The sequence below is a fragment of the Mangifera indica genome, chromosome 10 (genome assembly GCF_011075055.1).
Source record: "Mangifera indica cultivar Alphonso chromosome 10, CATAS_Mindica_2.1, whole genome shotgun sequence".
NCBI lineage: Eukaryota > Viridiplantae > Streptophyta > Magnoliopsida > Sapindales > Anacardiaceae > Mangifera > Mangifera indica.
Genome location: NC_058146.1, coordinates 1,711,125 through 1,723,382, shown reverse-complemented (window position 1 = coordinate 1,723,382; position 12,258 = coordinate 1,711,125). Strand labels below are relative to the sequence as shown.

The 12,258-nt window shown below is 36.7% G+C and overlaps 3 protein-coding genes across 3 annotated transcripts; 1 reads left to right on the top strand and 2 right to left on the bottom strand.

Moving 5' to 3' along the window:
* The first annotated feature begins 1,167 nt into the window (after positions 1–1,167).
* On the top strand, positions 1,168–2,423 carry LOC123227307 (uncharacterized protein At4g06744-like). Its single transcript, XM_044652052.1, has one exon. The coding sequence runs from the start codon at positions 1,244–1,246 to the stop codon at positions 2,399–2,401; it is 1,158 nt and encodes a 385-aa protein (XP_044507987.1). The 5' UTR covers positions 1,168–1,243; the 3' UTR covers positions 2,402–2,423.
* Positions 2,424–4,977: 2,554 nt separating this feature from the next.
* LOC123227244 (protein IRX15-LIKE-like) lies at positions 4,978–6,254 on the bottom strand. Its single transcript, XM_044651959.1, has one exon. It carries the CDS (start codon positions 6,095–6,097, stop codon positions 5,150–5,152), a length of 948 nt encoding a protein of 315 aa, XP_044507894.1. The 5' UTR covers positions 6,098–6,254; the 3' UTR covers positions 4,978–5,149.
* Positions 6,255–7,836: 1,582 nt separating this feature from the next.
* LOC123227390 (CBS domain-containing protein CBSX1, chloroplastic-like) lies at positions 7,837–11,934 on the bottom strand. Its single transcript, XM_044652169.1, has 8 exons — positions 11,631–11,934; positions 10,692–10,779; positions 10,545–10,609; positions 9,795–9,843; positions 8,983–9,035; positions 8,593–8,708; positions 8,214–8,271; positions 7,837–8,099 (listed from the first exon to the last, which is right to left on the bottom strand). Exons 1-8 carry the CDS (start codon positions 11,823–11,825, stop codon positions 8,007–8,009), a joined length of 717 nt encoding a protein of 238 aa, XP_044508104.1. The 5' UTR covers positions 11,826–11,934; the 3' UTR covers positions 7,837–8,006.
* Positions 11,935–12,258: the final 324 nt, after the last annotated feature.

Below are 12,258 nucleotides of genomic sequence, written 5' to 3'. Positions count from 1 at the left end.
TTCTTTTAGCAAATCTTAGGTGGGAAACAGCTTTTGGCCATATTAATATATGTGATTCAGCTAACAATAAAACTATGTGTACCTACTTTAGGTACACAAATGTGTATATATTTATATGTGTCATCATGTGATTGGATGATTTTGAATTAAGAATAAAACAAGGCCAAACGACTATTTCCCACCCAAGGTTTAGTGTTTTCTCAAAAGTCTCCCTTTTAACTATGGAAACACCAAACACCCACCCATGGCCGGTTAGATTTAACCAAACCCTAACGGTGGTAGGGGTAAAATCGTCATTTTTGCTATAATATTAAAAATAAACTAAAATAGAATCGAATTTTGCCCCCCTAAACTTTAAAAACTAAAATTTTCCCCCACCCTAAGTTTTAAAAAATCACAGTTTCACCCTAGGGTTTGGTTTTGAAATCTCCGGCGACCTCTCCGGCTCCGTTGCCGACGGTCGCTCCCTCCCGAAGCAACCTCTCATTCCGGCGATCTCTTTCCTCCCATTTGGAGGTCCGATCGACGCCCGGAGACGCCGTGGGAGACGAAGAACTTCGTCTTCCTAGACGAAGCCGACGCCGTCGTCTTCGTCTGGGAAGACGGTCGTCTTCCCAGAGGTCTTCTTCTGGGAAGACGACGGCGTCGTCTTTCCAGACGAAGAACTTCGTCTTCCCGACGAAGTTCTTCGTCTCCCACGGCGTCTCCGGGTGCCGATCGGACCTCCAAATGGGAGGAAAGAGATCGCCGGAAGGAAAGGTTGCTTCAGGAGGGAGCGGCCGTCGGCAACGGAGCCGGAGAGGTCGCCGGAGATTTCAAAACCAAACCCTAGGGTGAAAATGCAATTTTTTAAAACTTAGGCGGGGGGAAAATTTCAGTTTTTAAAGTTTAGGGGGGCAAAAGGAGATAAAATTTTCAGACGTTAGGGTTTGGTTAAATCTAACCGACCATGGGTGGGTATTTGGTGTTTCCATAGTTAAAGGGGGGACTTTTGAGAATATATCAAACCTTGGGTGGGAAATAGTCGTTTGGCCATAAAACAATAACCAATCACATGATGACATATATGAGTGTATATACATTTGTGTACCCAAAATGAGTACACATAGTATTACTCTTCAGCTAAACCATGCAGCATTTCACATTATATATTGTTTATCAGTGAGCCTTCAACAACACTAATCATAAATCACCATTAAAATACAGACCAAATCTTCTGATATTCACCCTTTTCATTTATCAAATGGATATTATCATCAGTTTCAAACAATTTACAAAAACCTTCATCTTCCTCCTTCCATGCTTTCTCTGTGTCTATGGCGAAAAAAATTCTCAAATCTCTCAGTCCTTTGCAGACCAAAGACTTGCCCTTGTTTACCCCATTATTCAAAACTTCAAGAACTCTATCACATCAGACCCCTTGAACATCACCCACACTTGGGTTGGCTCAGATATATGCAACTACACAGGCTTTTACTGCGACCACCCACCTTACAATGAATCTGTCACCGCCGTCGCCTCCATCGACTTCAACGGCTTCGGCCTCGAAGCCCCGACTCTCGAAGGCTTCATCGATCAACTACCAGACCTCGCTCTCTTTCATGCCAATTCCAACAAATTTTCCGGCGCCTTACCAGAAAAACTTGCAACACTTCCATTTTTATACGAGCTAGACATGAGTAACAATAAATTTTCCGGTCCTTTTCCCCAGGAAATTCTTCGGATGAGTGGCCTATCATTTTTAGATATTCGATATAATTTCTTTTCTGGGTCTATCCCTCCCCAAATTTTCTTGCTAAACCTTGACGTACTCTTCCTGAATAACGATGACTTCATTCGAACTCTTCCTGATACTCTCGGCTCCACGCCGTCACATTATCTCTCTTTGGCTAACAGCCATTTCACCGGCCCAATTCCGAGCAGCATCGGCAACGCTTCTTCAACGTTACAGGAAGTTTTGTTCATGAACAATTTGCTAACAAGCTGTCTCCCATATGAACTAGGGCTTCTGAAAGAAGCTACAGTTATTGATGCTAGTGACAATTTTTTGACGGGTCCATTGCCATTCTCCCTGGGTTGCTTGGAGAAGATAGAGCAGCTCAACTTTGCAGGAAATTTACTGCACGGGCAGGTGCCTGAAGTGCTGTGTGCAGTGGGAAATTTGCAGAATTTATCTCTGTCAAATAATTTTTTCAGAGAGGTTGGAGAGTTGTGTATGAAGCTGATCGAGAATGGAGTTCTTGATGTAAGAAGAAATTGTATTCCTAATCTTCCTTATCAAAGATCATCAGCTGAGTGTGCATCGTTCTTCATGCGCCCTAGGGATTGCCCACGACCCTCAACGTTTAATATAGTTCCTTGCAATGTTACACCAATGGACAATCTTCAACGTCTGATATAATTTCTTTTTTCCTTTGAATTTACTTTAAGTCTCTAGTTCTGACTTCGCATCCTGGGAGCTGGAAATTGATTTTCCAGGAAAATCCTAACTTCTGTTTGTGACTTTCGAAACATATTAATTTTAGAAGTTTAAAGGGCCGAAGAGTCGAAATATGTCATGTAAATTCATGCAGTTTAATCAACCAAAGAACACAAACATGGCTGAAAGATGGCAGAAAAACGAAAAATATTGGCCAAGCAAGAGAGCATGTGTTCGAAACACTAGCAATTAAACTCTTGCCTTACAGTTAGTGAGGAAAATCGAAGAGATCAGGAGCAGGAGTGAAGATTAAATCAAATGATCCTGTTGGCCAAGCTAGCAAACCAAGTTTTTTCTCTTTTCTACAAGTTTCTCTATTTGAACGATGGGTGAGAAAATATGGTTTTTAGAGATCGAGAGCGAGAAAAGCAATAATTCTGAAAATCAAGTTAAGAGCTAGGCCAGAAAATATTCAAAAAAGCACCTAATCTGAGTGATGAAACATGAGACAACAGGGAAGAAGTTTGGCCTAGAAACTGATGATCGTGGAAGGAAAATGTATCACTTAGTTTGGCCTTCAACAAAGATCAAAATTTGCCTGCTTTTATTAATAGCCAGGCCAGAAAATATTCAGAAAAGCACCTAATCTGAGTGATGAAATATGAGCCAACAGGGAAGAAAGTTTGGCCTAGAAACTGATGATCGTGGAAGGAAAATGTATCATCTAGTTTGGCCTTCAACAAAGATCAAAATTTGCCTGCTTTTATCTTTTAGGATTGTTGCGGATTAGAATTGACTTGCCTGCTTCATGAATGTTGCTCCTAAATAGCTGCTTTGTTGCCATTCTTATTTATACGTTAGGTTGGGGTATGATTCAGCATTATATTTTTCAATGGTGATAGGTTTAATTTTTAAAAGAGTGATTTATATTTTCCCTCTGTAGCTTTGGCCAAAAATAGTATCATAAACTCAATAAAAATCTCTTTGCAATTGCATTGGAATCGTTACCATGGCCACCATTTCTCTGGGCATCTTCCCCCACATCTTCCCTCAATCATAGGACCACCCCAATTTCTCCCAATTATAGCACAATCTCCCCGGTGCAGAAGTCTCCCCATCCTTGTAGCCTTACACACCTCTATTGTGATATCCCTCAGATCAACAGGTCTCGCCCGTATCAATTTATCACTTCATTTTCCATAATCATCGACCCTCTCCCCTCTCTCACCCTCACCTACAGCTACCATCTTCCTCGATTATTGGCCTTCTCCCCTCTCTCGCCCATAATTGCCAATAATACTCCTCAATTTGGATTTGGTTTCGTTGAGTTATATATATCTCTTCTCTGTCGCTACAAAGACACAGAATTGATTAATTCTCAGGCAAAGGGTCGAGAGACACAATGACACTATTCTTGAACAACCCCAAGTCAATCCTTCCCTTTGCACTATTACATATATAGTATTAACGGGTAAAATCAGATTCAATCGTCAACGGTCTCTATAAATAAGGTTGAAAACGGATTCAATTTCAAACCTTAACCTTTCATATCGTACATTTTTTGGATCTAAATCAAGCACATTTTACATAAAATGGTAAAGTGTTGTGAGATAAATGCAAAAATGGAGCAAGTGTCACGACAAGAGAGAAAAAATGTAGGCGGTAAAGGAAGAAAATACCGATAATGTCTTTATTTATAAAATTTTAATTTATTTAATATAATAACCATAAATTCAATCAATTTATCTTAGATTTTCTTGTCTGACAAATACGAACGATAATAACAAATGACACCAATATGATTATTATGACTCACCAAAGAAGAAGATGATGAAAACTCTGCTACAAATTCTCAAAGCCAAACGGGCAAATGCCATTTGCCTTTTCCACCAAACTCATAATTTTTTTGGGTCCTGTTGGTGAGAGTGAAATGCGATGGAGAGTGATGCCATTTGCCATCCCCACGAAACTCGGATGTTTTTTGGTGGTGTGGGTGAGGAGGATTTGTTGGTGAAAGTGAAATGAGATGGAGAGTTTTTTGAATGATTTAAGTAATTTTAATTAATAATCCAAAAAAGAAAACTGCATCATAAATTAAATGAGATATTTCTAATAAAGAAAAAGGCGGGGAAATCAAAGGAGCCTGCAGAATCAATGCCTGTGACTGTGAATGTAATCACCGACCAGCCAAACAGAGCCGGTCAAAACGTACCCTTTTACTCGCGTGATCTTAAATTAAAGCCGGATTTAAATATTATCCACACAAAATCCTGCCTCGCATCTTCCCCACATTCACAAATCCCACGATTTCTAAGAATCCCCGTTTCTTTATCTACAAGGGCGCTTCTATTCCAATAACAGAACGCGTCCCTTTTCATACACTATAAAGCGCGTAACAGAAGATCACAAACAGTTTTCCCGATTCGAAATCTAAAAAATATTTGAAAGATATGCTTGAGTTACCGCGCGTTCACTTCATGTTTCTCTAACAACCATCTTCATCGTTCCCGTCATCGTCACCGACATTTTGTTTGGTAGCTGGGAAAGTCCAAAGAAAATTACGAATTTTGAATCTTCAATACTAGATTTTCCTTTTGGGTCTCTAAAGATTCAAATTTTAAATTTCGAAACTAGAAAATTTCGACATGTTACATGTAGAAAAAGCAAAAAGACATTAAAGGTAAATCGGGCATGTAATTATACAATAAATAATCACAGTTCTTATCTGAATCATTTGTCGTCATCATCATCGCCATCTTCTGATGATGATGAATATGGTAAAGACGACGATGATGATGAATTTCTACAGAACTCAAACTTGATCTCCTCCATTTTCTCCAGCACAAAATGCCCCAACAAATCCACACTCTCCACCAAGTTCTCTGTACACAGAAACTCGTCACTGTAAACTCTCTCAACTTCCCTATCGAAATCGTGTACGAATACATGCGTCTTCTTCTCCTTCCCCCTCTTGCTTCTCCCCATTACAGCAGCCGAAAATATCGGAGCCATCCTCCCTGGAGCGGCCGAGTTGTAGCCACGTGGACCGTCCACTAAAATCACATCCCAGTCAATGTCGTATATATGATTCGGCAAGTCGTTGATTCCCAATTTGCAGTCAGAAAAGAGAAGATTTTGCACTGGCCGGCAATCGCCTCTCACGTGACTTTTCGCCAACGACAAAAGTTCTCTCATTTCCTTGACCTTGGTGACGTATTGAACATCGTAAATCTCGATATCCGGATGAAGTTTCTCAAAAGATTGGACTAAGAACTCGCTTTCGTCGAGAAAGATAGTGCGGCCTTGGAAATTTAGCGACTTCCAAAGGAGAGACTCGTGGGTGAGACCGAAAATGAGGAAGTTACAAGAGGGAGAACAGGTTGAGAGAGTGTTGGCGATGGAGGTAAGCTCAGCTGGAGTCATGGTGGAGTTAGAGGTGGAGGTGTAGTGAAGGAGAGCAGCGGTAATGGTGGACGGAAGGCTGCCGGAGCTCGAGGCGGACGTGAATGTGTTAGTGAAGGCGACGGGATTGATGGCGGAGTTGAAGAAAGTGAGAGTAAAGACTAAGGTGAAGAAAGTGAGGAAGAAGAGAAGGTAAAAGCAGTGGTGGTGAGCGGAGGAGGGTTTATGGATAGAAGAGTGGAGGAGAATGAGCTTCGTGTTCGCGCTGCTTTTCATGATCGATATTGAAAACGAACAGTGAGAGTGAGAGCACAGAGAGAAATGAGAGAGGAAATTCAGAGAGGTAGAACGAAAAGGATGTGGGGAGGAGATGTTAAAGAATGGGGATATGAGGGGCCCCGAATTCTTCTGTAAATACTGGGGACTACTTTTGTATTTTATTATAGAGAAAATCTTCTCCAACCTTTATAGTAGATTTACTTCTGTAGTAAGAAGAAATTATTTCTTATTATTAGTTTTTGTATTTAATTTATAATTTTAAATTAAAAATAAAATAATAAAAAATTATAAATTTATTTATTAATTAATGATAATTTTTTATTTTTTACTAAAATTTAATATAACTTTTCCCAAACACAATGTGCTTTATTCTTAATCAAGGTTTCCCATAATGTTATATGTCTAGTGTAACAAATTATTAAAATTAATTTTTTTTATCATATATTATTATTCTTCAAACTCTAGGCTAGGTCCACATATATTTTTCATGTTGATTAGGATTTTCGGTATGGTACATAATTATGATTTCCAGTTTCAAAAAATACCAAATTTGTTAAAGTTTGTCCCTGCCCATGTGCATGCTTAATTTTAGCCAAATGTCTCTATTTTTCACTCTAACTTTGACAGAAATGTCAATTTCCCATCCTTTAATTTCACTGTAAAGTATAAATTATTTTTAAATTACGAAATATCAATTGTCATTTACCTTAAAGTGCACGCCAGTCTATTTCTTTCCCTTCTCTGTTTTCTTTTGTCTGTATTCATGGAGTCAATATCTTCTTCTCCAGTTGCGATGTTTACCTTCCCTTGTGCGGGAGGAGGCCATCAAATTCCCATGATTGACATAGCTAGAATCTTTGCTTCTCATGGTGACAAATCCACCATCATCACAGCCTCAAAACACGCTCTTTCTTTCCAAAAATCCATCAACAATCCGGCCTCTCCATTTCCATCAGGACTCTGCACTTACCGGACACAGACGTGTCCGGTTTTCCACACACCGACACTTCTATGCCTTAAGAACCACTCAAATAATACGACAATTTCACACATCACCACCAGATTTGTCAGCATACATCACCAGATTTCTCAGAAGTCCATAACAGCATGATTTAACAACTGTCCTATCAATGTAGTGTAAAAATTGCCAAGACATTTTGGCAACATTGAGTTCTGATTAGGAGCCTTTTGTTGTTCCTGATCTTCCTGATCGGGTGGAACTCAGCAAATCTCAGCTTCCGCTTAAGAGAATAGCTAGAGAGCTTGGAAAGAAGGCCAAGAGAGCTGTTGAAGAAGGTGGCTCATCTTATATGGATGCTGATGCTTTGATTCAAGAGCTCAAGTCTCTGCTGAAGTCAGAATCTTTCATGGCTTGAACAATTATAAGTTGATTTAAATAGCTTTAATCCTTAGAAAAACATGATATCCCTATCCTTAGAGATGTGAAATGATTTGAAAGACATGGATTTGTTTGTTGTGATATATTTTGGAATTGCAGCCTTGTAATACTTGTTTCTCTGGGTGGAAATCTTTTGTTAGTATAGGAAGTCCAGTCTTTATTGTAGTTGGAATTAAACATGTCCAATAAATAACCAGAAGATAGCTATTTATAAATTATATTACAAGAAACATATCATTTTAATCTTAGCTAATAATTCAATATCCATCAAGCCTGTATATTACCAATTTTACTAAAATTTCAAAGGCATAATCACAAGTCGCTATAAAGCATCATAGATCAGGCGGGCAAGAGACCTGGTACCTGGTAGCCTCAGTTGTTAAACCATGGCAAATTGTATAATCTAGGACAATGAAAACTACCCCAGCACTATGCGTAAACCAGTAAAGTTAAATCTAGAATGGAATGCATACCAGATGTGGGTAAAAGAATGGCAACATCAAGGTCTTACAGGCGATTTGATAATCTTGTCCACCTTTCACCTGAACGTTTTATCAGCACAGCAGCTCTTACAACATGTCCCCTCGTGATAATTCCAACCTTCAAAATTTAAGAAAATAGACCCCATCATAGAGTCTGAGATTGCCTACTTTTGATGAGCACATCCAAAAAGTTGAAATTTTCAGTAAGAGATATTAATATCAAAATTCTTACCAGCTTGCCATCACCATCTACTACTGGCAGTCTATGGTATTTTGTTTCTAGAAACAACCTGCCGTCAAAGATTTTACTTAGTGCAATCAAAGTGTGACCACAAGTTTTTATTTTATTATGCAGAATGTTTATAACAAAAGATGTTCAGCATCACATCTTATATTTATGTTAGAGAATCACATCCACACGATTTTGAAAGGCATAAATTAACGAAGAGTTAGTTCCATTTTACAGAAGTCCAAAGAAAGGCATCCTAAAATAAACACTTGTTTCATTAGATTCTCAAATGAAAAGAATAGGGAACATGCATATGTAAACAGTTGAGAAAAATTGTTAACGAAAAACAAAACAGATGTTATAAAACAGGTAAATTCAATACCTAGCAGCATCTTCTAATTTGGTGTTTTCATAAACAACGATTGGGGTAGGTGTCATCAAGTCACCAACAACTTTTCCATTAGTCTTACTAAGCAGTCTCTGTATCATTTTGAATGTCTGCCAGAATGATGAAAAAATAAGAAAGGGCGATTTTCATAGTTAAAATAAACTACATAAATGAATTATCCAATACTGTATCTCAATGGAAGTATTAATTGATTTGTTTATCCTTCATGAATGATAGGATGAAATGTATGTAACCATGTCAAATCAGAACCACATCACTTAACATAAAAAATTGAGATACCACATAAGGGCAGCATTTCTCAAACAGTAGCAACTTTTGAACAAAGCTTAAGACAAGAAAATGAGATATAATAGTCATACATACTTTCCAAGAACTGTTGACATTAGGAAACAGGTTTGCATCATTTTGATAGAAACCTAACGGCCATTAAAAATAAAGCAATCAATAACAGTTTCATTCAAAATCACACCAAGTATCAAATATAACACAAAATGTTAATCAACAGGAGAACCAGTACCATGTGGAGCAGAGCGATATCTAGTGAAAATAAATTAGAACCTGTTAGGTCAAGCCAGTGAAAAGGATACTGGGTTGGGGCCTAGGCTAGGGTTATAGGCTATAGCCACCCAGTGAAAAACTCCCACATCAGATTTATTCAAGAAAAGTATATTTACAAGTTATTGTTTGCAATTGTCAAATATTAAAGCAGTTGAACCCTCCAAAGTGAGTAATAAGCATCATGAAACAGAGAAAAAGAAAACGATCGCCAATCATAATCACAAGAAATCCATTGCTAGCAAGCTCACTAGCAACAGTTCCATGAAACTCCTCCAAAGTTTCCAACACAGTTGATCTTATTCCAATAAAAATCCTAAGAGTTTCGGAACTCAGACTTTGGATAATTTAACAAATCTACATGTTTACATTTGTAGAAGTGTACATTTCCCAATATTCCTGGTAGCTTTAAAATTTCCTTACAACGCTAATAGGCCAAGGACCAAAGACAAATGTCAAATGAATTGCCATGTCAATAAGGAACATATCATTGGCAGCTATGTTCTCTTCAAAATCTTCTCCCCATTAACAAATGAAAAGTAAAATATGAACAGATTCCCCAATTCAAAAACTTCAAAAAAAATAAAAAAAACTAAACTCTGGCTTTATTCTTACACTACCTGATATGTAGTCGATTGCTAACACGTCATAATCTGAAACAACACCAACCTGCACAGAAAATCAACACAGTGTTAATTAGAAAAAACAAACTACAAGCTCGCTGACATTATCCATATCAATAAAAATTAAGGTGTGGTTTCCCAATAATATTTAGCAAATGTAAGGATTTCATAAGCAATAAGCAATAGTCACACAGGATTCTTTTAGAAGAAGATAGGAATGTTTTCAATAACTTGATACCTCAATCTACTTGTTGCCAGGTTGAATGAGTTGTGGTTCACTATCAAAATATCTTATGGGAAAAACAATGTTCTTATCACTTTGCTCAAAACCGGGTATCCTCAAAAATTAAAGAGGGGGGCAGATTGTCAACCTAATTCTTATAAATGGACCCTTTACAGCAGGAAAACTATTTGAGGCAGAAATCTAGGCCACATGCACTAAGATAACTAAAACCTAAGCTTCATTTTATTCCATAGCGAGAAACATATCTATATTGAAGTATAGAGCGATACACATTCAAATATAGACTTCAAAAACTTTTATTTTCTCTAAATCATTCTCTATCATTTGAAGGATAAGAGTTTCTAGAGATTGTAAATATTGTAATTAAATGATCATTTCCTATACAACATCCAATATATGTCGACATTATATTAACAATAAGCTAAAATTCTTGCAACTACAGAAAGAAGAAACTAGAAATAATGTTCAAATGCAAACAGAAAATTTGAAGTAAATGAAATTACCAGTTTCCAGTCGTCATCTATCACAGGAAAACCAGTTATTCTCTTCTCAGCAAGACCCTCAAGTGCTGTAACAACAATATCTTGTCAAGGAAAAAATAACCAAAAAAAAAAAAATTACCAAAGTTCTCCTCCATGTATCAGAAATACCTTCATCAACTGTTGTGGTAGTCTTCACAATATGTAAATCCTCCTTTCTTGTCATAAAGTCACCAACTGTGTACATTCCACTCCTTGGCTGAAAAAAAAAATTCAAATTAGATATATTAAGAGGGTTTTTTTGTGTGTATAATAAAATAAACATATATTATGAATAATTAAAACGTTTGATCTTGTTGTTATTTCAAATAAGGGTCATTTAAGATATTTTTATTTAAATCAAATAAATCATTTCTTTGTACTTTTATCCTCAAAAAAATATAATCTTTTCATTCTAAAATATTTATATTCAAACATCGCAGTCTACATAAACAAGGACCGAAGTTATTTGATTTGATAGAAGAAAACAAAAACTTTGAAGCCATGTAGAACCACTCTAGTACCATGCAAATTTTACAGCAACTCCACACAGGAAAACATCTAAGAAAAGCACATGTTTTCGATTAATGTAAATGTGTCACATGCATATTGTAAGTTGTAACATCTATTCATGTACCTTTATAACGAAATATAAAAACAGAACACTTTTATGGAAGGCCTGTTTGCCTTAGGCCTTCCCTAAAAATGCTCTGTTTTCTAACAAATTACGCTTATCAAATACTTCTCCAATAGTCCAACAAATACTTTGTCGGTTCTTTTTCGTCTAAAATCACTTTAAATCTAAATTTTTTTAAAAAAATTAATAATAATATTTTTATCAATAGTGTTTTTATTACATCCACTTCACGTAGCAACATAACGGTATTTTAGCTTACAGTTATATAACGTCCATCCTATTATAGGTCTTTTTTTTTGTTATATGTCTGTACCTGAGTGAAAACGATAGCTTAATTTATTCCACGATATATATATATATATATATATATATATAAATATAAAAGGTCTCATTAAAAAAAATACACATAAACAATAAAAGAAAAACAGATTTACCGGAAAGGAGTTGGTGATCCCGGCGCCGTTAGGAGCGAGAGCCGCCGAATCGCTAGAGAAACTGCAACGTCGCTGCCTAGAAAGAAACGTTGATCTTGCCGCTACTACGGTGCAGGGGAACTGACGATGGGAAGCCGAGTGAACGCTGGAGAGTCGAGCGACTGTGAGACAACTCGACATAGAAATCAAGCTCATTCTTCTTATTTAAAAACGATAACAAATTAAATGAAGCAATTAATGAATGATCCATTTATAAATAGGTTCAAATAAATAGAAGTTCAGACGGAATTGGAGTTGAGTTGCGTGTGAGAAGAAAGCGGAAAACGGTAATTGGTCGGTTGGTTACGCTTTTTAAGTTCGTACACGCGCCAATTACGGAATACGGAACCACAACTCTGTCAGCTTAATTTGTGGTAATAAGTAATAAGAAGCTTTGACTCTCATTTTTTTTTTTTTTTCAAACGACTATTTTCCAACCAAAGTGATGTGACCAAAAAGCAAATTTTCACTTTAAATTGACCAAAAATAATAATATAATGTGTAAAGATATTCAAGAGTAAAATTTATTTAATTATTAAAATAATATATATTTTATATATAATTTAAATATATAAATAATATGATATTA